We start from the raw sequence: 27,988 nt of genomic DNA, 5'->3' as shown, positions 1-27,988 counted from the left end.
TCTATAAGGTCACCCCTCAGCCTCCTACGCTCCAGAGAAAAAAGTCCCAGTCTATTCAGCCTCTCCTTATAACTCAATCCATCAAGTCCCGGTAGCATCCTAGTAAATCTTTTCTGCACTCTTTCTAGTTTAATAATATCCTTTTGTTGGAGCAGGCAGCAGTTTAAGGGTTAATTCAGTTGTTACAATGGAGATATCTGGCAAAGAGAATCAAGAAGCTCTCAAAAGAAGAATCAGCATCTCTCGGTAATAGGCGAGAGTTTAGATTAATGGAAAGAAAAGATAAGCCTTCACATCTGTGATACGACTTAGGCCAAAGGTGAAAGACAGCAACAGGAAGGATATGTCATGACTAGCTGGAAGGAAACTGAAATGCGACAATCAGAAATGACTTGCTGAATCTGTGCAGAGTCTGCTGCAAAGTGGTTTCAGCAGCACTGAAATTCTTCAAGCTCCTAAGATGAGATCAAGGGTCAGCACAGGTGGTGTCCAAGATCCAAATTGATTTCACCAGAATAATCAAGACTGGGGACTGGAGATATAATATAAATTCGGACCTGACATAGCTACTCCCTAATTCAAACTAAACAAAGATAGCAAAGAGCTCAAAACGCATTGCAAATTAAGTCCCATGCATTGGCTTTTTAAATTACACATCCTTTCAAGTGAAGTCATTTAGAGATATTTTTATACCAGAGACACTTCACTTTAGCTGCGGGCTGGCTGTTAGCTTTACAACTGAATAAAGGGAATATAATGGAAGTTCACCAACAGTATTATTAATGATGCTACTTGTATGTCAGTTTTGAAGATTGTATTATTAATCTGTTTGCCCCTGTAACTATCACGTACGTACCTGCGTAATAAGAAACTTTGTTATGCGTTCTGGCAATCGTCCTTTCTCGCTTGATAGGATCACTTCCAGCATGTCTCCATGGAGCTTTTCCATGACAACAAACACTCTTTCCAGAGTCTCGAACATGCATTCCAAATTCACTACGCCAGGGTGATGCAAGTTCTGGTTGGAAGAGATTGTATCAATAAAAAAGGTGCCCTTTCCCATTGATAATAATACAAAATGGAACAGTACCTTTCAAATAAATTGTTGGATTATTTTGTGGAGAAGTGAAATCTTATGATAAGGTTTAGATTATACTGTGGACACTGGCCCAATTAAAGAGTCAATCATTAAAAGTTTATATTTACAAGATTTTTACATTTGTGATGATGTCAGTCCGAAGGAATGACATCATCAGTTTCACTGGTGACAACAAACAACTGAATTAAAGTTTATTTATTAGTGTCACAAGTAGGCTTTATGTTAACACCGAAGTTACTGTGAAAATCCCCGAGTCGCTACACTCCGGCGCCTGTTCGGGTACACTGAGGGAGAATTTAGCACGGCCAACGCACCTAACCAGCACGTCTTTCAGACTCTGGGAGGAAACTGGAGCACCCGGAGGAAACCCACGCAGACATGGGGAGAACGTGCAGACTCAGCACAGACAGTGACCCGAGACTGGAATCGAACCTGGGTCCCTGGCGCTGTGAGGCAGCAGTGCTAACCACCAACCTCAAGCAGATAGGCTAAATGTTTTTACTCTCTCACAACAACTGTTCTATTCTCACTGGAAAATGGACCAAGGATATCCAAAATCACTTCGCATAGGATTCTGACAACCAATTATCAGCAGGCTTTCAATATTTCAGGCTTGGGTTTTATCCTGGGCATCAAAGGTCAAAGGAAGCTGTGTTAACTCTCATTGGCAAAGCTCCTCCCCATCCCCACACAAGCTTTATTCTTGTTTGTTGTCAATATTCAGAATTTCTCCACATTTACCTGTAAAATGGCGACTTCATTCCGAAGCTGACTTTCTTGCTTTGTTGGAAACCTCAGCTTATCAATGACTTTGATTGCTACATCTCTCCCTGTCTTTCGATGTTTCCCTACAAACAAACAGAAAAGATTCAAGCTTCAATGTGGACTAGAATGCTGGAATATTATTCCTGTGGTATTTAAATTGTTGGATTGCAGTTCCCGACTTCTCCAGCTCTCCTCAGTTTGATAGTCAACGGGATCCTTGGTCAAGTGGTTATTGTTGGTTTCAGAATCCCGGCAGTGAGGTTATTTTTATTCAAATGGCTGGGGAAACGAATTAGATTTCACTGTCGAGGTTAACAATCTATTCAGCAACGTCATCTGATACAGTCTTGAATGGTTGATAAGAAATAGGCCTCTCTGGGAGAGACGGGCAATGGTCTGGCTTGGAGTCCCAATTTCAGCTGTTCCTCGTGTTCCACTCATGCAGCCAGCGGCCACATCTCCCCAAGAATCTCCGCAGGGAGCTGAGGGCTGTCCAGATTTTACCCGGAAGATTGAAACCTGGGACTTCACCGCTTTGGTTAGTTACCGGAATGAGATTGGTGATTCCTGCAGTCGGGAGGAATGGGGTTGCCGCGGTTTCTAGGATGCGGAGTGTGTTGCAGTCGGGGCCATGGGAGTTCAAAGGCGGTTTCTTTGAGGTCTTGCTTATGGGACTGACTCATTAGCTTTCAGTCGGTGGCATGTTTTCATAAAGAACCTGTTCCCTGTGGACATCAGGAAGTTTTTTACGCAGAGAGTGGTAGGTGTCTGGGATAGGCTGCCAGGGGTGGTGGTGGAGGCAGATACAATAGGGGCTTTTGAGGGGCTTTTAAATAAGCACATGAATATGCAAGGAATAGAGGGATATGGACCAACGGCAGGCAAAGGGATTAGTTTAATTTAGTGTCATGTTCAGCACAACATCATGGGACAAAGGGCCTGTTCCTGTTCTGTAGAATCATTGAATCCCTACAGTGCAGAAAGAGGCCATTTGTCCCATCGAGTCTGCACTGACTACAATCCCACCCAGGCCCTACCCCCATAACCCCACATATTTACCCTGCTAATGCCTTTAACCTACACAGCCTGGACACTAAGGGGCAATTTAGCATGGCCAATGCACCTAACCAGCACATCTTTGGAATGTGGAAGGAAACTGGAGCACCCGGAGGAAACCCACACAGACACAGGGAGAACATGCAATCTCCACACAGACAGTGGCCCAAGATGAGAATCGAACCCGGGTCCCTGGAGCTGTGAGGCAGCAGTGCTAACCACTGTGCCAGTGTACCGTAACCACTGTGCCACTGTTCTATGTTCTATGTGTGGTAGCATTGGGATCCCCTTGAGCTGTTTTGTTCTCAACTTTCCAGATTCAATAATTCTATGAAATGATCTTTATGACTTCCTTAAAATGATTATCCACCAAAGTGAGTACACAGAGTGTACGCAGAGTACTCAGTGAGTACACAGAGTGTACGCAGAATACACAGAGAGTATGCAGAGTAAACAGTGGATACACAGTGAGTGTTGCAATATTTTGCATTTGCTCTTGTCCTCAATCAGTTTCCACATGCACTATTTTAGCCAAGGTATTTACTACTCCACTGGGCTGATTATTACTTCCTTTCACTGGTGAAATTTGCTAATTGCCTGTATATTTTTCCACTACCGAGCTAAAATAACATAATTGCCTCTCTCTCTCTGTAGAGACTCCAAAAAGAATCAGCCACAATAAAAAGCTGAAGAGAACGCTGGCACACAATGAAACTGAGTGCATGTGTTGCAAAAGGTTTCCATAGCTCGTTGGATATTGGTGTATGCATCTGTACGCCCTATGTCACTGACTCAACTAACGATCTGATTTGATTTATTGTCACATGTATTAGTATACAGTGAAAAGTATTGTTTCTTGTGCACTATACAGCCAAAGCATACTGTTCATAGAGGAGGAAAGGAGAGGATGCAGAATGTAGTGTTACAGTCACAGCGAGGGTGTAGAGAAAGATCAACTTAGTGCGAGGTAGGTCCATTCAACAGTCCGATGACAACAAGGAAGAAGCTGCTCTTGAGTCGGTTGGGACGTGTCCTCCAACTTTTGTATCTTTTTCCTGACAGAAGAAGGTGGAAGAGAGAATGTCCGGGGTGTGTGGAGTACTTAATTATGCTGGCTGCTTTTCTGAGGCAGCGGAAAGCGTAGACAGAGTCAATGGGTGGGAGGCTGGTTTGTGTGTGGGACAGGGCTTTGTTCATGACCCTTTGTAGTTTCTTGCAGTCTTGGACAGAGCAGGAGCCATACCAAGCTGTGATACAACCAGAAAGAATGCTTTCTATGGTGTATCTTTAAAAGTTGGTAAGAGTTGTAGTGGACATGCTAAATTTCTTTAGCCTCCTGAGAAAGTAGAGGCATTGGTGGGCTTTCTTAACTATAGCATTGGCATGAGGGACCAGGACAGGTTGTTGGTGATCTGGACACCTAAAAACTTGAAGTTCTTGACCATTTCTACTTCGTCCTCATTGATGTAGACAGGGGCATGTTCTCCTTTACGCTTCCTGAAGTTGATGACTATCTCCTTCATTTTGTTGACATTGAGGGAAGATTATTGTTGCCACACCAGTTCACCAGATTCTCTATCTTTTTCCTGTACTCTGTCTCATCGTTGTTTGAGATCCGACCCACTACGGTGGTGTCATCAGCACACCTAAAAATCAAGTTGGAGGGGAATTTGGCCACACAGTCATAGGTGTATAAGCAGTAAAGTAAAGGACTCAGGACATGGCCTTGTGGGGCACCGGTGTTGAGGATGATCATGGAGGAGGTGTTGTTGCCTATCCTTACTGATTGTGGTCTGTGAGTTAGGAAGTTCAGGATCCAGTCGCAGAGGGAGGTGCTGAGTTCATAGGAATAATGGTGTTGAAGGCTGAGCTGTAGTCAATAAATAGGAGTCTGACATAGATGTCCTTGTTATCTAGGTGTTCCAGAGTTGAGTGTTGGGCCAGGGAGATGGTGTCTGCTGTGGACCTGTCCCAAAAGTTAATATTCTAAATTGGGGCAAGGCCAATTTTGATGGTATCAGGCAGGAACTTTCAAAAGTTAATTGGGGGAGTCTGTGGGAAGGAAAAGGGATGTCTGGTAAGTGGCACGCTTTCAAAAGTGTGTTAACCAGGGTTCAGGGTAAACACATTCTTCTTAGAGTGAAGGGCAAGGCAGGTAGAAGTCGGGAACCCTGGATGACTCAGGATATTGAGGCCCTGGTCAAGAAGAAGAAAGAGGCACATGACGTGCAAAGGCAGCTGGGATCAAGTGAATCTCTTGAAGAGTATAGGGGGTGTAGGAGTAGAGTTAAGAGAGAAACCAGGAGGGCAAAAAGGGGACATGAAATTGTTTTGGCAGATAAGGTGAAGGAGAATCCAAAGAGCTCCTACAAATACATAAAGGGCAAAAGAGTAACAAGGGAGAGAGTAGGGCCTCTTAAGGATCAACAAGGTCATCTATGTGCGGATCCACAAGAGATGGGTGAGATCCTAAATGAATATTTCTCATCAGTATTTACGGTTGAGAAAAGCATGGATGTTAGGGAACTTGGGGAATTAAATATTGATGTCTTGAGGAGTGTACATATTACAGAGAAGGAGGTGCTGGAAGTCTTAAAGCGCATCAAGGTAGATAAATCTGTGGGACCTGATGAAGTATATCCCAGGACGTTGTGGAGGCTAGGGAGGAAATTGCGGGTCCCCTAGCCGAGATATTTGAATCATCGACAGTCACGGGTGAGGTGCCTGAAGATTGGAGAGTGGCAAATGTTGTGCCTTTGTTTAAAAAGGGCTGCAGGGAAAAGCCTGGGAACTACAGGCCAGTTAGCCTCACATCTGTGGTGGGTAAATTGTTGGAAGGTATTTTGAGAGACAGGATCTACAGGTATTTAGAGATGCAAGGACTGATAGGGACAGTCAACATGGCTTTGTGAGTGGAAAATCATGTCTCACAAATTTGATTGAGTTTTTTGAAGGGGTAACCAAGAAGATAGATGAGGGCAGTGCAGTTGATGTTGTCTACATGGAATTTAGCAAGGCCTTTGACAAGGTACCGCATGGTAGGTTGTTGCATAAAGTTAAATCTCACGGGATCCAGGGTGAGGTATTTCAATGGATACAAAAAGAGGGTGGTTGTAGAGAGTTGTTTTTCAAACTGGAGGCCTGAGACCAGCAGTGTGCCTCAGGGATCAGTGCTGGGCCCACTGTTATTTGTCATTTATATTAATGATTTGGATGAGAATATAGGGGGGATGGTTAGTAAGTTTGCAGATGACACCAAGATTGGTGGCATGGTGGACAGCGAGGAAGGTTATCTCCAATTGCAGCGGGATCTTGATCAATTGGGCCAGTGGGCTGACGAATGGCAGATGGAGTATAATTTAGATAAATGCTAGGTGATGCATTTTGGTAGATTGAACCAGGGAAGGACTTACTCAGTTAATGGTAGGGCGTTGGGGAGAGTTACAGAACAAAGCGATCTAGGGGTACATGTTCATAGCTCCTTGAAAGTGGAGTCACAGGTGGACAGAGTGGTGAAGAAGGCATTCGGCATGCTTGGTTTCATCGGTTAGAACATTGAATACAGGAGTTGGGATGTCTTGTTGAAGTTGAACAAGACATTGGTAAGGCCACACTTGGAATACTGTGTGCAATTCTGGTCACCCTATTATGGAAAGGATATTATTAAACTAGAAAGAGTGCAGAAAAGATTTACTAGGATGCTACCGGGACTTGATGGATTGAGTTATAAGGAGAGGCTGAATAGACTGGGACTTTTTTCTCTGGAACGTAGGAGGCTGAGGGGTGACCTTATAGAGGTCTATAAAATAATGAGGGGCATAGACAAGGTAGATAGTTAATATATTTTCCCAAAGGTAGGGGAGTCTAAAACTAGAGGGCATAGGTTTAAGGTGAGAGGGGAGAGATACAAAAGTGTCCAGAGGGGCACTTTTTTCACACAGAGGTTGATGAGTGTCTGGAACAAGCTGCCGGAGGTAGTAGTCGAGACGGGTACAATTTTATCTTTTGAAAAGCATTTAGATAGTTACATGGGTACGATGGGTATAGAGGGATATGGGCCAAATGCGGGCAATTGGGATTCGCTTAGGGGTTTAAAAAAAGGGGGCGGCATGGACAAGTTGGGCCGAAGGGCCTGTTTCCATGCTGTAAACCTCTATGACTCTATGGCCTGTTGCGGAGGTCGGCGAACTGTCGTGGAATCTGGGGCGGCTGGAATGGATTTGTGCCATGACTAACCTTTCGAAGCACTTCATAATGGATGTCAGAGCCACCGGGCGATAGTCATTAAGGTACGCTGCCTGGCTTTTCTTCAGGATGATGGGTATGGTAACAAAGAGGGACAATTTCTCTGACTGGAGTTTGTTATGTGTAAAACTCTTGGAATTTAGAAGTACAGTTGTTGACTGTAGTGAAGCAACTTCATTGATGGTAATTGTCCATTAATAAAATGGATTGTAAACATGAGCTGTGAATGGAAGAGTGGATTTGTTGGTGACAGCCTGGTTTGTCAGTCCCCTTCGCTAAGTGACTACTTGCCAGTTGTAACATGTTTTGTTTGTGTAGCCATTCACTGTGACTTCATTAGTCACAGTAAGAGTTTTAACAACACCAGGTTAAAGTCCAACAGGCTTATTTGGTAGCAAATGCCATTAGCTTTCGGAGCGCTGCTCCTTCGTCAGATGGAGTGGAAACCTGGTCTCAAACAGGGCACAGAGACACAAAATCAAGTTACAGAATACTGATTAGAATGCGAATCTCTACAACCAACCAGGTCTTAAAGATACAGACAATGTGAGTGGTGGGAGCATTAAGCACAGGTTAAAGAGATGTGTATTGTCTCCAGACAGGACAGCCAGTGAGATTCTGCAAGTCCACGAGGCTCACCACCCTCTGTGTGAAAAAATTGCCCCTCTGGACACTTTTGTATCTCTCCCCTCTCACCTTAAACCTACACCCTCTAGTTTTAGACTCCCCTACCTTTGGGAAAAGATATTGACTATCTACCTCCTGGACTTGCAGAATCTCACTGGCTGTCCTGTCTGGAGACAATGCACATCTCTTTAACCTGTGCTTAATGCTCCCTCCACCCACATTGTCTGTATCTTTAAGACCTGGTTGGTTGTTGAGATTCGCATTCTAATCAGTATTCTGTAACTTGATTTTGTGTCTCTGTGCCCTGTTTGAGAGCAGGTTTCCACTCCATCTGACGAAGGAGCAGCGCTCCGAAAGCTAATGGCATTTGCTACAAATAAACCTGTTGGACTTTAACCTGGTGTTGTTAAAACTCTTACTGTGTTCACCCCAGTCCAACATCGGCATCTCCACATCACGACTTCATGAGTCAGCACACTTGCTAATCCAGTCCATGTAGAATATACCTGCAGTTATTCAACAAAACGCAATTCATGGTTTGAAATAGAATCTGGATATGCCTGATTTTCCTGGTTTTGTGATTTCACCCACTTACGTTCTATTTTGATAGCTGAAATTATTATCCACACTGGCTATCAATGCAGGCAAAAGTAAAACGCACAAAGAATGATCAATTATTTGGCATGATAATAACAGATTTAGAACAGCAAAAGGAGCTCACAAGAGTTTATTTGTTTTGTTTGGTGCTTTGTTGTAGATAAATGTTTAATTATAGTATTTAAATCAGAAATTAAGTTTAAATATGAATAAGACTTGCTGTAATATTGCAATCTGGGTAAAGCACTGTACTACCGACCGTCCATCATGTTGTCGACCAGCCGTTAAACCTTTGCTCCTCAGTCTCTTGCATCATTTGACCCAATGGCCAAGCTCCTCACATTCTCTCTCTCCTCAGGTACCACACCCTAAGTGGGCATTGGTGACTGTGGACCTCCATGTTAACCTTGCTCTCGAGGCGTGAACCTTTATTATTGACAGTATAATCATCCAGTTTATGAGGCATTTTAAAATTATCCTTTTTTTGTCTTTTTTTGATCTCTTTTACCATCGATCTTTCCCCATCAGCATCAGATTTACTAAGGGGAGATGGTGAATGTGGTAAACCACTGTTAGCTTATTACCTGTATATGTGACATGCCTGGACACATCCCTGCCGGCCCTACCCGAGACTCCCCACCCCCCCACTCCCCGGTCCAGGTATAAAGGCGACTGCTCCCCACCCCCCTGCCTCAGTCTGGACCAGTTCATCGGCATGGGTGTGCTCCAAGTCTTTTGCTAATAAAAGCCTATTTGTTCTTGCATACAAACTAGTCTTTGCTCGATTGATGGTGCATCAATTTTATGAGCAAATGTTTTGGGATGGAGCAGATACTAAAACCCGCCAAACTCGAACTGGACCCTCAAGCTGTAGGAGCCTCTAACAGCTTCGATCACTGGCTGCGATGTTTCGAAACTTTCCTCATCTCCTCCTCCGTCGTCCGGACTGAAACCGACAAGCTACACGTGCTCCACGCCCGGGTAAGCGATCAAGTATTCTCGATGATTAGAGAACTGAAACTTACAAGGATGCGATCGAACTTTTAAAAGGCCAGTACAACAAACAGTCTAATGAAATCTACGCCAGACATCTTCTGGCTACTCGCAGACAACAGCCAGGAGAATCGGGTGATCAATTCCTGCATGCGTTGCGAGCACTTGGCAGGGCCTGCAACTGCAAGACCGTAACAGCCGCCCAAAACACTGAGGACTTAATCAGAGATGCCAATGTCACGGGTATCAGGTCAAACTATATTCGACAACGACTGCTGGAACAGGGTGGGCAGGACCTACAAAAGACTGTGGCGCTTACCGACTCATTAGAGGTGGCCTTCCGTAATCTCGAGGCCTACACCCCCGACCACGGGGGCGCATCGTGGACACCGCGGCCGCCGCCACCTCTGTACTCAGGAGGGCCGCAGGCCTACGCCACGCCACGTTCCACCAATGACCCGACCGCTGCGGCAGTCTCCGGAGGCCCGAAGTGCTACTTCTGCGGCCTGGGGAAGCTCCCCTGACAATGCTGCCCAGCGAAGGATGCGATCTGCTCCGGGTGTGGAAAGAAGGGCCATTACGTGAAGGGATGCAGAGCAAAATCGACCTCCAAGCACAGTAACGCCACGTGCGGCCCGTGGGGGCTGCCACCTTGGGCGCCGGTAGCCGCGTGTGAGCCGTGCAGGCCGCCATCTTGGACGCCATCAGCCACATGCGGGCCGCCATCTTGGACGCCATCAGCCGCGTGTGGGCCGTGCGAGCCGCCATTTTGGACGCCATCAGCCGCGTGCGACGACTCGCAAAATCCGACGGTGGCTTCGATTACGCTGGACCAATCCAGGCCTCACCAACTCGCCAGGCCCATGATGGACATCGAGGTTTGTTTGACTGTGGGAGTACGGAGAGCTTTATTCACCCTAACACAGTGAGTCGCTACGCCCTTTCAGTACTGCCAGTGAAGCAAACGATCTCCATGGCTTCAAAGTCCCACTCGGTGGATGTCCTCAGGTACTGCGTGGCGACCCTGACTGTACGGGGCACAGTGTACAAAAATTTCAGGCTCCTCATGCTGCCACAACTCTGCGCTGCCGTACTCCTAGGGCTAGATTTCCTGAGTCACCTTAAGAGCGTCACCATGGAGTATAATGGGCCTTTTCCCCCGCCCTCCGTTTGCAATCACCAGTTCTTAGATCGCCCACCACGCACAACCTGCAGCCTCTCGACCCTTAAAGTCACCCCTCCCTCACTGTTTGAAAATCTCACCCCCGATTGCAAGCCCATCGCCACCAAGAGCAGACGGTACAGCGCTGGAGACAGGGCTTTTATCAGGTCCGAAGTGCAACGGCTCCTCGGGGAGGGGATCATTGAGGCCAGTACCAGCCCCTGGAGAGCCCAAGTAGTAGTTGTTAAAACTGGGGAGAAACATCGCATGGTCATTGACTACAGTCAGACCATTAACCGCTACACGCAGCTGGACGCGTACCCCCTTCCCTGCATATCTGACATGGTTAATCAGATTGCACAATATCGGGTGTTCTCCACCATCGACTTAAAATCTGCATACCACCAGCTCCCTATCTGCCCGGAGGACCACCAATATACTGCCTTCGAGGCGGATGGCCACCTCTATCACTTCCTTGGGGTCCCCTTCGGCGTCACCAACGGGGTCTCGGTTTTCCAGCGTGAGATGGACCGAATGGTAGACCAGAACGGGCTGCGGGCCACCTTCCCGTACCTGGATAACGTCACCATCTGCGGCCATGATCAGCAGGACCACGACGCCAACCTCCACAAATTCCTCCACACCGCCACACTCCGAAATCTGACCTATAACACGGAGAAGTGCGTATTCCGCACACACCGCCTCGCCATCCTTGGTTGTGCTTTGGAAAACGGGGTCATGTGTCCCGATCCCGACTGCATGCGTCCCCTCCTGGAACTCCCCCTCCCCACCAGCCTCAAAGCACTGAGGAGATGCCTGGGCTTCTTCTCGTATTACGCCCAGTGGGTCCCCAATTATGCGGATAAAGCCCGTCCGCTCATCAAATACACCTCTTTTCCCCTGATGGCAGAGGCCCGCCTGGCCTTCGACCGCATCAAAGCAGACATCGCGAAGGCCACGATGCACGCTGTAGACGAATCCATCCCGTTCCAGGTGGAGAGCGATGTGTCTGACTTCGCCCTAGCCGCCACCCTTAACCAGGCGGGCAGACTTGTGGCCGTCTTCTCATGAACCCTCCAAGGCCCTGAAATTCGACACTCCTCTGTCGAAAAGGAGGCCCAAGCCATAGTGGAAGCTGTACGGCACTGGCGCCACTACTTAGCTGGTAAACGGTTCACCCTACTCACGGACCAACGGTCAGTTGCATTCATGTTTAATAACACGCAGCGGGGCAAGATCAAAAACGATAAAATATTGAGGTGGAGAATCGAGCTCTCCACCTACAATTACGACATCGTATACCAGCCCGGGAAGCTCAATGAGCCCCCAGACGCCCTGTCCCGGGGAATATAGTAAGAGTTTCAACAACACAAGGTTAAAGTCCAACAGGTTTTTTTGGTAACAAATACCATTCGCTTTTGGAGCGCTGCTCCTTCGTCAGATGGAGTGGAAATGTGCTCTCAAAAATATGTGCCAGTGCACAAATAGACCAATTGCAGACTCTCCACAAGGACCTCTGCCACCCGGGGTCACCAGGTTTTTTCACTTCATTTGTCAGTGGGACCTGGCAAAAATCAGTGGGACTAGGCAAAAAATGGTTCGGCACAGACAAGAAGGGCCAAAAGGCCTGTTTCTGAGCTGTAATTGTCTATGGTTCTATTAAAGCCCGTAACCTGCCCTACTCCATTGAGGAAGTCAGGTCGATAACCAGACACTGCCAGGTCTGCGCAGAGTGCAAGCCGCACTTCTATCGGCCAGAATGAGGACACCTCATAAAAGCCACCCGCCCTTTCGAACGCCTAAGCATCGACTTCAAAGGCCCCCTCCCCTCTTCTGACCGCAACATATACTTCCTCAACGTCATTGACGAATATTCACGTTCCCCTTCACTATTCCCTGCCCGGATATGACCTCGGCCACGGTCGTCAGGGCCCTGCACAGCCTCTTCACCCTGTTCGGTTTCCCAAGCTATATCCATAGCGACCGGGGATCTTCCTTTATGAGTGATGAGCTGCGACAGTACCTGCTTTCCAAAGGCATAGCCTCGAGTCGGACCACGAGCTACAACCCCAGGGGGAACGGACAGGTAGAGAGGGAGAACTCGACAGTCTGGAAGGCCATTTTACTAGCTCTGAGATCTAAAGGTCTTCCAGTCACCCGCTGGCAAGAGGTCCTCCCTGATGCACTACACTCAATTAGATCACTCCTTTGCACAGCTACCAACGCTACCCCTCATGAAAGGATGTTTGTTTTCCCCAGAAAGTCCTCCTCGGGGACCTCACTACCGTCGTGGCTGACGTCCCCAGGCCCTGTCCTGCTCTGGAAGCAGGTGAGGACCCATAAGTCGGACCCCCTGGTCGAAAGGGTCCAACTCCTCCTCGCCAACCCCCAATACGCCTATGTGGCGTACCCCGACAGGCGGGAGGACACGGTCTTTATTCGAGACCTGGCACCCGCAGGTGCCCCAGGGACCACTACGATCCACAACCTCACCCCCCCAACCCCCAACGTTGTCCATACCGCACCAGGGCCACAGCACGCTCCCCTAGCCCCCGTATACAGCACGCCTGAGCCCCAGGAGCCGCCACCACGCACCTGACAATCTGAAGGGACTACAGACGACTCGAGGGACTATGACCTGGCGCCTGAACCAACATCGCGGCCACCTGAACCAACACCACAACCGGCACTATGGCGGTCGCAGCGGCAGATCAAGCCCCCAGAGAGACTAAATTTGTAATTCTGTAAATATCGTTCCACCCACCTCACCCCCGCCGGACTCTTTTTTAAACAGGGGGTGAATGTGGTGAACCACTGTTAGCTTATTACCTGTATATGTGACATGCCTGGACACATCCCTGCCGGCCCTACCCAAGACTCCTCCCCCCCCTGGTCCAGGTATAAAGGCGACTGCTCCCCACCCCCCTGCCTCAGTCTGGACCAGTTCATCGGCATGGGTGTGCTCCAAGTCTTTTGATATAAAAGCCTATTTGTTCTTGCATACAAACTAGTCTTTGCTCGATTGATGGTGCATCAGTGGCATAGTGGTAATATCATTGGATTTAGTAATCCAGAGACCCAGGTAAAATCTCTGGAGATATAGGTTCAAATCCCAGAATTTAAATTCAATTAATAAAAATTTGGAATTGAAGGCTAGTGTTTAATATTGACCATAAAATGATCATTGATTGTTGCAACAACCCATCAAGTTCACCAATGCTCTTTAGGGAAGGAAATCTGACATCCTTACTGTAAGAGGAAGAACCCTAATAGGTTAGTAAGATTTTTAAACCATTAGACATTCAGGCACTGACAGAACTACCAGCATTGAGTGAAATGACTTTTAAAACTGGTTTATGAGCAAACAAGAAAGCAGTTTACACACAGATGAGATGCAGTAAGAGACTTAGACAAGTGATTCTTATTTTAAAACACAGATAGAACCATAGAACCATAGAAAATTACAGCTCAGAAACAGGCCTTTTGGCCCTTCTTGTCTGTGCCGAACCATTTTTTGCCTAGTCCCACTGACCTGCACTTGGACCATATCCCTCCACACCCCTCTCATCCATGAACCCATCCAAGTTTTTCTTAAATGTTAAAAGTGGCATTTACCACTTTATCCGGCAGCTCATTCCACACTCCCACCACTCTCTGCGTGAAGAAGCCCCCCCTAATATTCCCTTTAAACTTTTCTCCTTTCACCCTTAACCCATGCCCTCTGGTTTTTTTCTCCCCTAGCCTCAGTGGAAAAAGCCTGCTTGCATTCACTCTATCTATACCCATCAAAATCTTATACACCTCTATCAAATCTCCCCTCAATCTTCTACGCTCCAGGGAATAAAGTCCCAACCTATTCAATCTCTCTCTGTAACTCAGCTTCTCAAGTCCCGGCAACATCCTTGTGAACCTTCACTGCACTCTTTCATAAGAAATAAGAACATAAGAACATAAGAAATAGGAGCAGGAGTAGGCCATCTAGCCCCTTGAGCCTGCCCCGCCATTCAATAAGATCATGGCTGATCTGACGTGGATCAGTACCACTTACCCGCCTGATCCCCATAACCCTTAATTCCCTTACCGATCAGGAATCCATCCATCCGCGCTTTAAACATATTCAGCGAGGTAGCCTCCACCACCTCAGTGGGCAGAGAATTCCAGAGATTCACCACCCTCTGGGAGAAGAAGTTCCTCCTCAACTCTGTCTTAAACCGACCCCCCTTTATTTTGAGGCTGTGTCCTCTAGTTTTAACTTCCTTACTAAGTGGAAAGAATCTCTCCGCCTCCACCCTATCCAGCCCCCGCATTATCTTATAAGTCTCCATAAGATCCCCCCTCATCCTTCTAAACTCTAACGAGTACAAACCCAATCTCCTCAGCCTCTCCTCATAATCCAAACCCCTCATCTCCGGTATCAACCTGGTGAACCTTCTCTGCACTCCCTCCAATGCCAATATATCCTTCCTCATATAAGGGGACCAATACTGCACACAGTATTCCAGCTGCGGCCTCACCAATGCCCTGTACAGGTGCATCAAGACATCCCTGCTTTTATATTCTATCCCCCTCGCAATATAGGCCAACATCCCATTTGCCTTCTTGATCACCTGTTGTACCTGCAGACTGGGCTTTTGCGTCTCATGCACAAGGACCCCCAGGTCCCTTTGCACGGTAGCATGTTTTAATTTGTTACCATTGAGATAGTAATCCCATTTGTTATTATTTCCTCCAAAGTGTATAACCTCGCATTTCTCAACGTTATACTCCATTTGCCATATCCTCGCCCACTCACTCAGCCTGTCCAAATCTCTCTGCAGATCTTCTCCGTCCTCCACACGATTCACTTTTCCACTTATCTTTCAACCTTATTTACATCCTTCCTGTAACTCGGTGACCAAAACTGTACACAATACTCTAAATTCGGCCTCACCAATGCCTTATGTAACCTTACCATAACACTCCAACTTTTATACTCGATACTCCGATTTATAAAGGCCAACGTAGGGCGGCACGGTAGCACAGTGGTTAGCACTGCTGCTTCACAGCTCCAGGGTCCTGGGTTCGATTCCCGGCTCGGGTCACTGTCTGTGTGGAGTTTGCACATTCTCCTCGTGTCTGCGTGGGTTTCCTCCGGGTGCTCCGGTTTCCTCCCACAGTCCAAAGATGTGCGGGTTAGGTTGATTGGCCAAGTTAAAAATTGCCCCTTGGAGTCCTGAGATGCGTAGGTTGGAGGGATTAGCGGGTAAAATATGTGGGGGTAGGGCCTGGGTGGGATTGTGGTCGGTGCAGACTCGATGGGCCGAATGGCCTCCTTCTGCACTGTAGGGTTTCTATGATTTCTATGATTTCTACCAAAGGCATTCTTTACGACCCTATCCACCTGTGACGTCACTTTCAGGGAATTCTGTACCTGTATCCCCAGATCCCTCTGTTCAACTGCACTCTTCAGAGTCCTACCATTTACCCGGTACGTTCTACTTTGGTTTGTCCTTCCAAAGTGCAATACCTCACACTTGTCTGCGTTAAATTCCATTTGCCAATTTTCAGCCCATTTTTCTAGTTGGTCCAAATGCCTCTGCAAGCTTTGAAAACCTTCCTCACTGTCCACTACACCTCCAATCTTTGTATCATCAGCAAATTTGCTGATCCAATTTACCACATTATCATCCAGATCATTGATATAGATGACAAACAACAATGGACCCAACACCGATCCCTGCGGCACACCACTAGTCACAGGCCTCCACTCAGAGAAGCAATCCTCCACAACCACTCTCTGGCTTCTTCCATTGAGCCAGTGTCTAATCCAATTTGCTACCTCCCCATGTATACCCAGCGACTGAACCTTCCTAACTAACCTCCCATGAGGGACCTTGTCAAAGGCCTTGCTGAAATCCAGGTAGACAACATCCACCGCCTACCCTTCATCCACTTTCCTGGTAACCTCCTCGAAAAACTCTAATAGATTGGTCAAACATGTCCTACCACGCACAAAGCCATGTTGACTCTCCCTAATAAGTCCCTGTCTATCCAAATATTTGTAGATCCTATCTCTTATCGCTCCGATTTGCCTCAGGACAGCAATCACCTCCTCCCCTTTAATCTGTAAAGGTTCCAAGACCTCCCTACCTGTTTGCCCTATTTCCGTAGACTCCATGCCCGTTTCCTTAGTAAATACGGATGCAAAAAAACCATTTAATATCTCCCCCATTACTTTTGGTTCCATACATCGCCGACCACTCTGATCTTCAAGAGGACCAATTTTATCCCTCACTATCCTTTTGCTCCTAACATATCTATAGAAGCTCTTTGGATTTTCTTTCACTCTGTCTGCCAAAGCAACCTCATGTCTTCTTTTAGCCCTCCTGATTTCCCTCTTAAGTAGCTTCTTGCACTTTTTATACTCCTCAAGCATCTGATCTGTTCCTTGCTACCTGTACATTTCATACAACTCTCTCTTCCTCTTAATCAGTGTTATGCTGATGTTTTGAATGTGTTCATGTATTTTTTTTAAGGTATAATGTTCACTTTAGCCAAGAGCAATTTGCCGCAAGGCATCATGGTAAAAGGCATTAGGGCAAAGCCATATTCTAAGAGAATATTTAGACCTTGAGAATATGCAAGATTTATTAGTAAATTTTTAGACGGAGAGAATATTTAGAACATTTAATCATATTTCATGAATAGGATTTATTTACTGTCCAGACAAGATGGATGCATGCCCAGACGTGGAGTCATGTATTAATCTGGTTTGGCAGTGACGTACAAGGGAACTCATGGGAACGTTCATTTGAATATTGGGCTCGTGTCTCTGGTTGTTAAGGGATACAGGAAGTGGGGGTAGCCAAGATAGGAGTTAGCTTCTGGATTCTATGGACTAATAAAATGCCATTATGCCAGAGGGTAAGATGTGATTGGCTAAGGTGTATGACAGGTATCATTGTTGATTTGTGTATATTGAAGATGATTGATTTAAAGTTAATCAAAGGTGGGGGTAATTGATAAGAAAAACCTGTAATTGAACTGTTTTGAATTGACTATGTCAGATTTCATTGGAGAGGTGTAGCTGTTCTATCTCAGAGCTACCCTGACCCTTTGAAGATTTCTCCTAGCAGCTGTTGGTTGAAGTAAGTTACATCTTTAAACTGAGACACTGGCTTTGTGAGTCTGGTATTGTCTGAGATTTCTGACAGTACCGGCCGCCTCAGAAACCCCATCCACACTTACCCAATCTAGCCTACGTGTGATTCTATATCCACAGCAATGAGGTTGGCTCTTAACTGCCCTTGTGAAATGCCTAGTAAGCCATTCAATTCCATGGTAATTAGGGATGGGCAACAAATACTGGCCCAGCCAGCGACACCCACATCCCCTGAAAGAATAAATAGAAAATCGGAATTTCTTATTCACAGAAGAATTGGTGCATCAAAGTAAGTGATCACCCAGGTTAAAGATTCACTTTATAATCCTTACATTTTCACACACAGGCTTTACAAAATCATTTATAATATAGTACCAGTTGTGTGCTACCTCTTGCTGCAGGGAAACAGCTTTAAAAAAATCAATTCCATTCACGGATCATCCATCTGCAGATGACTAAATGCAGAGGGAATGACCGTTACACTTCACAATGGATCCTGTTACGTGAAAACTACTGAAGAGAGGTGGCAGTTTTTCAAGGAATGTCTGTCTAGGGTTCTACAGGACAATGTTCCGAGCAGACAAGGAGGAGTTGGTAGGTTAAAGGAACCGTGGTGCACGAAAGCTGTGCAGGACCTAGTTGAGAAGAAAAGGAAAGCGTACAAAAGGTTCAGAGAACTTGGCGAAGATAGGGATCTAGATGAGTATACGGCTTGTAGGAAGGGACTAAAGAAGGAAATTAGGAGAGCCAGAAGGGGTCACGAGAAGGCCTTGGCAAGTAGAATTAAGGAAAACCCTAAAGCGTTCTATAAATATGTGAAGAGTAAAAGGATGAGACGTGAAGGAATAGGGCCTATAAAAGGTGAAGGTGGGAAAATCAGTACGGAACCAGTAGAAATGGCAGAGGTGCTCAATGAGTATTTTGCCTCGGTTTTCACAGAGGAGAAGGGCATGGGTGGATGTACTGTGGGCTTGCGGTGGACTGAAAAGATTGAGTATGTGGACTTTAACAAAGAGGTTGTGCTGGAATCTTTGAATGGCATCAAGATAGATAAGTCACCGGGTCCGGATGGGATGTACCCCAGGTTACTGTGGGAGGCGAGGGAAGAGATTGCAGAGCCTCTGGCGATGATCTTTGCATCGTCGATGGAGACGGGAGAGGTGCCGGAGGATTGGAGGATTGCGGATGTGGTTCCTATTTTCAAGAAGGGGAATAGGGATAGCCCAGGTAATTACCGACCAGTTAGTCTAACCTCAGTGGTTGGTAAACTGATGGAGAAGATCCTGAGGGACAGGATATATGAGCATTTAGAGAGGTTTAGCATGCTCAAGAATACTCTGCATGGCTTTGTCAAGGGCAGATCGTGCCTTATGAGCCTGGTGGAGTTCTTCGACAATGTGACCAAACACATTGACGAAGGGAAGGCGGTAGATGTGGTTTATATGGATTTTAGCAAGGCGTTCGATAAGGTCCCCATGCAAGGCTTCTCAAAAAAGTGAGAGGGCATGGGATCCAAGGGGCTGCTGCCCTGTGGATCCAGAACTGGCTTGCCCAAAGGGGGCAGAGAGTGCGTATAGATGGGTCTTTTTCTAATTGGAGGTCGGTCACCAGTGGTGTGCCCCAGGGATCTGTTCTGGGACCCTTGCTGTTTGTCATTTTCATAAATGGCCTGGATGAGGAAGCGGAGGGATGGGTTGGTAAGTTTGCGGACGACACGAAGGTTGGTGGGGTTGTGGATAGTCTGGAGGGATGTCAGAAGTTACAGAGGGACATAGATAGAATGCAAGACTGGGCGGACAAGTGGCAGATGGACTTCAACCCAGATAAATGCGTAGTGGTCCATTTTGGCAGGTCGAATGGGATGAAGGAGTACAATATAAAGGGAAAGACTCTTAGTACGATAGAGGATCAGAAGGACCTTGGGGTCCGGGTCCATAGGACTCTAAAATCGGCCCCGCAGGTGGAGGAGGTGGTTAAGAAGGCGTATGGTGTGCTGGCCTTTATCAATCGAGGGATTGAGTTTAGGAGTCCGGGGATAATGATGCAGCTATATAGGACCCTCGTCAGACCCCACTTGGAGTACTGTGCTCAGTTCTGGTCGCCTCATTACAGGAAGGATATGGAAAGATTGAAAGGTTGCAGAGGAGATTTACAAGGATGTTGCCTGGATTGAGTGGCATGCCTTATGAGGATAGGGTGAGGGAGCTCGGTCTTTTCTTCTTGGAGAGTCGTAGGATGAGAGGAGACCTAATAGAGGTGTATAAGATGTTGAGAGGCATAGATCGGGTGGACTCTCAGAGGCTTTTTCCCAGGGTCGAAATGGCTGCTACGAGAGGACACAGGTTTAAGGTGCTGGGGGGTAGGTACAGGGGAAATCTTAGGGGTAAGTTTTTCACACAGAGGGTGGTGGGCGAGTGGAATCGGCTGCCGTCAGTGGTGGCGGAGGCAAACTCAATAGGGTCTTTTAAGAGACTCCTGGATCAGTCCATGGGACTTAATAGGATAGAGGGTTATAGGTAGGCCTAAAAGGTAGGGATATGTTCGGCACAACTTGTGGGGCCGAAGGGCCTGTTTTGTGCTGTAGTTTTCGATGTTTCTATGTATGTTTTGTAATGGAGAAATTAAAATTCACAGAATTATTAATAAACTGGGAAACAGTTCAACGTAGAATAGTGACTTTCAGCTGAGTGTCTTTAGGATGTAGTAATTCTACAATTTAGTGACACGTTATACAATCACGATTTAAGCTGTTAAAAACTGGTAATTTCAGGATGTTACAGTAAGTTTTTATCACCTCCGTAGACGATTCCAAACTGTCCAGATCCCAAGACTTCATCTGGAAATATCTGATACACCATACTGATATCCTGTTGGAAGACAGTCACAGTTGACATTTATTGGAGTAGCTTACATTAACCTCATTGTTAAAACAATGTCCTCAACTCAATGAGAATCATATCTAAATTATAAACTCGCATTTAATCCTGAGATTCCGAAATGTAAGAATCTTGTGCATTGTTGTCAAATTTTGCTCATCTCCAACACTGAATAATATTTTATCGAACTCAGGGGAGCGGGAAATGTTTCACAAGTTGTACTCATGAGAGAAGTTCCCCAGGGTTTATCACCAGGACAACTGCTGCTTTTGATGTCGATAATTGATTTGGACTTGCGGGTACAGGGTACAATTTCAGATTAAATGAAACTTGAATGATCATAAATAGTGAGGAGGATAATGATAGACTTTCAGAGAAAATAGCTTGGTGAAATGGGCGGCAAATGAAATTCATGCAGAAAAGTGTGGGGTGATACATTTTGGTGGGAGGAATGTGGAAATAAAATACAAGCTAAATGGTACAATTTGAAAGGGAGGTGCAAGAACAGAGAGACCTGGGAATGTTTATACAGGAAGCTTTGAAGGTATAGGACAGGTTAACGAATCACTTGGTGAAGCATATAGGATCCTGGGCTTATAAACAGATGCACAGAGTACAAAAGCCACATGTTTTGCTGACCTATATAAAAAAACTGGTGGGGATTTTGTAAGCTGTAAGAGCGGAAATGTGGGAGGCGGGTTGACAGCTGGAGCTGAAATTTGGCTTTTCCAATTGGGGCTTAAATTTAGAGATGAACTCAGTGACGTGTTTGTGGCAGGTGAGGCCTCACAATGTCCTGTGGGGGGGGGTTCCTACTCATCAAATATTCACATGTCATGAAAACTTATGAAAACGTTTTGCAATTGCCTCCTACCTTTCTGATAAAATCAGCGATGCACGAGAATCTCACAGCGCCTGGTTCACAACGCTTTAAAGGTGATGTGAAACAGTTGACTTTGTGCTGCTGTGTCGGAACTCAGTCATTTTCCTTGTTGAACGGTGAGGTGGAAGGAATGGGAGTGGGAGAATTGCAACTTGCATGGAGGCTCAGAACAGCAGGGGTGAGCGGTGTGGGGGGACAGTGTGGAGCCAGGCCGAGGCGTGGAGGGGTGATATGGGAAGAGCCTGTTGTCCTGGGTGTAGGGGGGTTGGTGATACCGATTGTCAGTCAAGGTAAATGTGGGGCCTTTCGGGCAGTGACAGTACTTTGCACACGTGGGCCTATCTCAGGGCGTTGGTTGGCTTAGTCCTTACTGAGCTTTGAGTTCATCTGCAACATTTTAATTATCCCCTCTGAGAGTGGCTTCTAACAATCGTAGAAGGGATTAGGTTTAGCTTTAGGATTGGGGTTCTTTTAGGATTAGATTCAGCCATCCCACACAGTGGTGAACACAAGACTGGACACTAACATCGACATTCAATAAAATGTGAACGCAAAAACACAACATTGTTTCCTCCCCAAGAAAGAAATGTACCTACTGTCCCTGTGACAATCAATGCACGGTGGCCACAAGGTGTGCCTGTACACTTAGCTCCCTGAGTAAGTTTGTCTCAACAAATAATGCTAGCGCACACATCAATAAGTGAAACTGGTGTAAGATGAAACATTCACAAGTGAATTTTAAATGTGAAAAACAGCTGTGCCACCTTTGTGCTCTCAGTAAGTCTCATGTCAATGGAATGGAGTGGGGTACATGGTCCCAGCGATGAGGGGTTACTGAGACAGGAATAGACTAGAGAAGGCACGATTCTTTTCCTTACAGCACAGAGAATGTTGAGGTGACAGAGACGTTTAAAATCATGAAGGATTTAAACAAGTAAATAAAGAGAAACTGTTTCCATTGAGTAAGGGGTTAATGCTAGGGAGTAACAAGGTGATTGGCAAAGGAATTAGAGGCAGTATAAGGATAAATGTTTTTATGTAGTGTGTTAGGATTTGAGTGCACTGCCTGCTAGGGTTTTAGGAACTGATACAATAGCAGCTTTCAAAGCAGAATTAGATAAATATTTGAAAGATTTAAAAATATTAAGATTGTGGGGATAGAGTGGGGGAGTGGGATGAATGAGATTGTTCTCTGGAAGAGTTGGTGTAACCACAGTAACAAGTCTCACAACACCAGGTTATAGTCCAACAGGTTTATTTGGTAGCAAAAGCCACTAGCTTTCGGAGCGCTGCTCCTTCATCAGAGTTGGTGTAGACAGAATGGTCTAAATGAGCTGCTCCATTAGTCTGTTTCTTAACTTGAACTTAAATAAAAATATATTCAAACTTTTCTTAAGATTAAGAAAAAGGAGAAACAATCAAATATATAAATGAACATTTTTATAAAGGGCTAGGTGACCTTGTGAGAAAAGTTGGACTTTTTAAATAAGCAGCTATAGGCCAAAACCCTGCCACCTTGCCTGCTCTGGAATCGGGGCGGCCGAGGTTCCCAGAACAGAAACCTCCATTGGCCCTAGCGAGGCCATAAAATCCCACCCATAACGTTTCATCAGTAAATTATGAATGGATATCACTGTTGCTGCTCCCTCGCTTTCATACTAAGATAGCAAACAAAGCTGATATATTCTGAAGGGTTGCTGTTTAGTTGCATTTCTCTACACTTGGGCTATCAGCTGGAAATGTAATGAATAGATGTGAAGCAGACATTTATATTTAATCTGTTAAAATCATTACACAACTCACTGAAAACAGCATCACTCCTGAGTGTTAAAATCATTCTCACCCATCAAATATAAATAGCTGTTTGACATTTGGCTACGATATACGCTCATATCGCCCTCATCACATTCTGTGATGTAAAAAACATCTTTTTCAAGTTAAAATTATTATTGATAAAATGACGAGAGAAAAACAGTGTGATTCATTTCTGAGAGAGTGTTGATGCCTTTTCGAGAGATGGTAATTCTGACGATAAATCTTTTCCACAACCATTTGAAATTGGCTATTAATTCTTTCCAGCAGTTTTAAGTAAATAGCCAGTAGCTTCTTTGGTCCAACAGCACGACTGGGAGCAGGGCCATTCCAGGAACTAAAGACCAGCAGCCTAGGAGCCAGACGGGGTCATTCTGGGACGGGGGGGGGGGGGGGGGGGGGGGGGGGGGAAATCGCAGGGGAATATATTGAAAGGGGCCTCCGATTGGCAAAGGGGGCTCAATAAGGAAGTAGACCCACACCCCCCTCCCCCCCCCCACAAGGCCGCCAGATGTTACCTGGCGGGCAGGACACTTGGCAGCAGCCTCCTATACTGAGTGAAAGATAACCCCAATAGTGAGTACATACAGTGTCGCTGCCAGAATTTTCCTCGCTTCCCCACCTGGTGGGGTGGCGCGGTGGCACAGTGGTTAGCGCTGCTGCCTCACAGAGCCAGGGAACCGGTTTCGATTCCTGGCTTGGGTCACTGTCTGTGCAGAGTCTGCACTTTCTCCCCATGTCTGTGTGGGTTTCCTCCGGGTGCTCCAGTTTCCTCCCACAGTCCCAAAGATGAGCTGGTTAGGGTGCATTGGCCATGCTAAATTCTCCCTCAGTGTACCCGAACAGGTGCCGGAGTGTATTGACTAGGGAATTTTCACAGTAACTTCATTGCAGTGTTAATGTAAGCCTACTTGTGGCACTAATAAATAAACTTTAAAAACATCCCTGCGTGGGGGTAAAATTCTGGTCTTGCTCTTCAGTGTGTCTACATAAAGATAATAGCTCACAGCTCCACACGAGTTTCACATAGTTTGCTATTTACTTTTTAGCTCCTCTTCTTTCCCCATTCACAACTGGCCTGTGAAGGGACCTGTCTGTATTGGAGTGATTTCAGTTGAAACTGTGACTAAGACTTAAATGTTCTCCGAGAGTCAGTGAACATTTCCAGCTGAACAACAGTGTCTCAGTGGAACATGCTGGGATTACAGAGGCTGTGGATTATGAAGGGCTAATCGTCAGCTACTCCTGAATTGGACCCAATCGATGACCACATCTCTTTTTGTATTCTGCAAAAGGCCAGTGACTGGTGCTGCCAGAATGAATGTTCTTTTACACAGACTGGACAAAGGGACTGGACAGCACAGGGGAGAAATAACTGTCTGAAGCGTGACAATGTGACGGCGTCCTTAACCTTCAGTGATGGGCTTTCATTCCAGTTAGTGATTAATAAGATCCCTTTCTGTGCTGCAACAATACTCACCACGTTCTCCTGGATCTGGCAGTTTGACACTGAAATGCTGATGGACACATCTCCTGACAAAAAGAATACAACTGAATTTACCACCTGTGAAATGTCATGTACTGTTTGTGCTTCATTAAAACAGGAAACACTCCGCAGGTCAGGAGGCCTCTCTTTAGCTCTGCTTCTCTATCCGTCAATCTTACCGGACCAGTGAGTATTTCTATTTCACATTTTTGACACCGGAGCCCAGCATTAAAACATCCCAGCAGCTGAGTGAGGGAAGTTGTGACATCCTGAGGCCCCAGACACTCAGGATCAGGATATGGTAAACCACTGTTAGCTTATTGCCTGTGTGTGTGTGAGACATGCCTGGGCATGCCCCTGCAGGCCCTGCCTGAGACTCCTCCCCCCCCCGGTCCAGGTATAAAGGTGACTGCTCCCCACCCCCCTGCCTCAGTCGCCGGACCAGTTCGTCAGCATGGGTGTGCTCCAAGTCTTTTCCGAATAAAAGCCTATTTGTTCTTGCATACCAACTAGTCTTTGCTTGATTGATAGTGCATCACAGGAGCCACTCAGGTCCATGCTGTCAATGGCCCTCTGATCACAAGCCAGCTGGAAATACAGCAACGTTTCGGGGAAAGTGGGTCAGAGATGCAGCTTTGCTTGGACTAATGTAAAGGAGTCCAGTGACCTTCTCTCACATACCTCCCCTATTGACCACCCTCCTCTGTGGTGCTGCCCTTTGTTGGCCTTGCTGCTTCTGTTGTTGACCTTGTGAATCCTCCTTTATCAGATCCTCTCCTTTTGCTCCTGAGGTTGTGGGAATGATGGGTGTATGAGACCCATTAGTATTCCATTAAATAAACTGTTTGGGCAATGCAGACAGTGATATGAGAACCTGTGTGTTTATAGTTACATCCACACAGATGTAGAGCCCTGAGATTTTCTACCCTCATTGTCCACACTCAAACTCCACTGACTGACCCCACATTGGCCTCTTCCCACTTGCATCTGCATTCATAGAATCATGGAATCCCTACATTTTCCCTAATTTAGCCCATCATCAAGGAGTCTCCATCAGCCTTTTATAACTGCAATAGGTCGCAATTTAATAGCCTTTTTGCTGATCCCTGCATCATGACGAGTATTCACAACATCGGTTATGTTCTTGTAGGATTCGGGAGCTTCTAGTTTGGGTGAAGCAATCCGAATAGCATTTCCCATTCGGCCCATCGAGTCTGTGCCGACCACAATCCCACCCAGGCTCTATCCCCATAACCCCACATATTTACCCTGCTAATCTCCCTGACACAATTTATCATGGCCAATCCACCTAACGTGCACATTTTGGCTGTGGGAGGAAACCAGAGCGGCCGGAGGAAACCTGTGCAGATATGGGGAGAAAGTGCAGACTCCACACAGATGTTGCCCAAGGTGGGAATCGAACCCCAGTCCCTGGCGCTGTGAGGCAGCAATGCTAACCATTGTGCCACCGTGCCACCCTAACACCTTTTCACAGCTACAAATAAGTTTTGGAAAAGGCCATTTTCAATGTATGAGTGACCCTGGAATCATGACCCTTCACCACCTGCTGGTCACCATTGACTATGTCCCCATCGCCATTGACCATTCCAATATCACTCAGTACCTGTAACCCGTGAAGCTTCACTCATCACCCTTGACCCTGTCACTGGGGAACAAAGAACAAAGAACAAAGAACAGTACAGCACAGGAAACAGGCCCTTCGGCCCTCCAAGCCTGTGCCGCTCCTTGGTCCAACTAGACCAATCGTTTGTATCCCTCCATTCCCAGGCTGCTCATGTGACTATCCAGGTAAGTCTTAAACGATGTCAGCGTGCCTGCCTCCACCACCCTACTTGGCAGCGCATTCCAGGCCCCCACCACCCTCTGTGTAAAAAACGTCCCTCTGATGTCTGAGTTATACTTCGCCCCTCTCAGCTTGAGCCCGTGACCCCTCGTGATCGTCACCTCCGACCTGGGAAAAAGCTTCCCACTGTTCACCCTATCTATACCCTTCATAATCTTGTATACCTCTATTAGATCTCCCCTCATTCTCCGTCTTTCCAAGGAGAACAACCCCAGTCTACCCAATCTCTCCTCATAGCTAAGACCCTCCATACCAGGCAACATCCTGGTAAACCTTCTCTGCACTCTCTCCAATGCCTCCACGTCCTTCTGGTAGTGCGGCGACCAGAACTGGACGCAGTACTCCAAATGCGGCCTAACCAGCGTTCTATACAGCTGCATCATCAGACTCCAGCTTTTATACTCTATACCCCGTCCTATAAAGGCAAGCATACCATATGCCTTCTTCACCACCTTCTCCACCTGTGTTGCCACCTTCAAGGATTTGTGGACTTGCACACCTAGGTCCCTCTGTGTTTCTATACTCCTGATGACTCTGCCATTTATTGTATAACTCCTCCCTACATTATTTCTTCCAAAATGCATCACTTCGCATTTATCCGGATTAAATTCCATCTGCCACCTCTCCGCCCAATTTTCCAGCCTATCTATATCCTGCTGTATTGCCCGACAATGCTCTTCGCTATCCGCAATTCCAGCCATCTTTGTGTCATCCGCAAACTTGCTGATTACACCAGTTACACCTTCTTCCAAATCATTTATATATATCACAAATAGCAGAGGTCCCAGTACAGAGCCCTGCGGAACACCACTGGTCACAGACCTCCAGCCGGAAAAAGACCCTTCGACCACTACCCTCTGTCTCCTATGGCCAAGCCAGTTCTCCACCCATCGAGCCACTTCTCCTTGTATCCCATGAGCCTTAACCTTCTTAACCAACCTGCCATGTGGGACTTTGTCAAATGCCTTACTGAAATCCATATAGACGACATCCACGGCCCTTCCTTCATCAACCGTTTTTGTCACTTCCTCAAAAAACTCCACCAAATTTGTAAGGCACGACCTCCCTCTTACAAAACCATGCTGTCTGTCACTAATGAGATTGTTCCGTTCTAAATGCACATACATCCTGTCTCTGAGAATCCTCTCCAACAACTTCCCTACCACGGACGTCAAGCTCACCGGCCTATAATTTCCTGGGTTATCCCTGCTACCCTTCTTAAACAACGGGACCACATTCGCTATCCTCCAATCGTCAGGGACCTCACCCGTGTCCAAAGAAGCGACAAAGATTTCCGTCAGAGGCCCAGCAATTTCCTCTCTCGTCTCCCTGAGCAGTCGAGGATAGATGGAAATACTGGCCTGAATTCTCTGGCCGTTCAT

At 46.4% G+C, this 27,988-nt stretch overlaps 1 protein-coding gene across 1 annotated transcript in view; it reads right to left on the bottom strand.

Annotated features, from left to right (window-relative positions):
- prkd1 (protein kinase D1) overlaps positions 1–27,988 on the bottom strand; it is a 343,163-nt gene that overhangs the window by 14,211 nt on the left and 300,964 nt on the right. Inside the window, exons 11-14 of the mRNA XM_078233155.1 lie at positions 24,737–24,789; positions 20,480–20,552; positions 1,841–1,947; positions 857–1,018 (exon numbers count right to left, since the gene is read on the bottom strand). Coding sequence (XP_078089281.1) covers positions 857–1,018; positions 1,841–1,947; positions 20,480–20,552; positions 24,737–24,789 — 395 coding nt within the window. The remainder of the gene's footprint in view (positions 1–856; positions 1,019–1,840; positions 1,948–20,479; positions 20,553–24,736; positions 24,790–27,988) is intronic.

The sequence above is a fragment of the Mustelus asterias genome, chromosome 18 (genome assembly GCF_964213995.1).
Source record: "Mustelus asterias chromosome 18, sMusAst1.hap1.1, whole genome shotgun sequence".
NCBI lineage: Eukaryota > Metazoa > Chordata > Chondrichthyes > Carcharhiniformes > Triakidae > Mustelus > Mustelus asterias.
The sequence above is the reverse complement of the archived record's forward strand: the minus strand, read 5'-3'. Positions and strand labels throughout refer to the sequence as shown.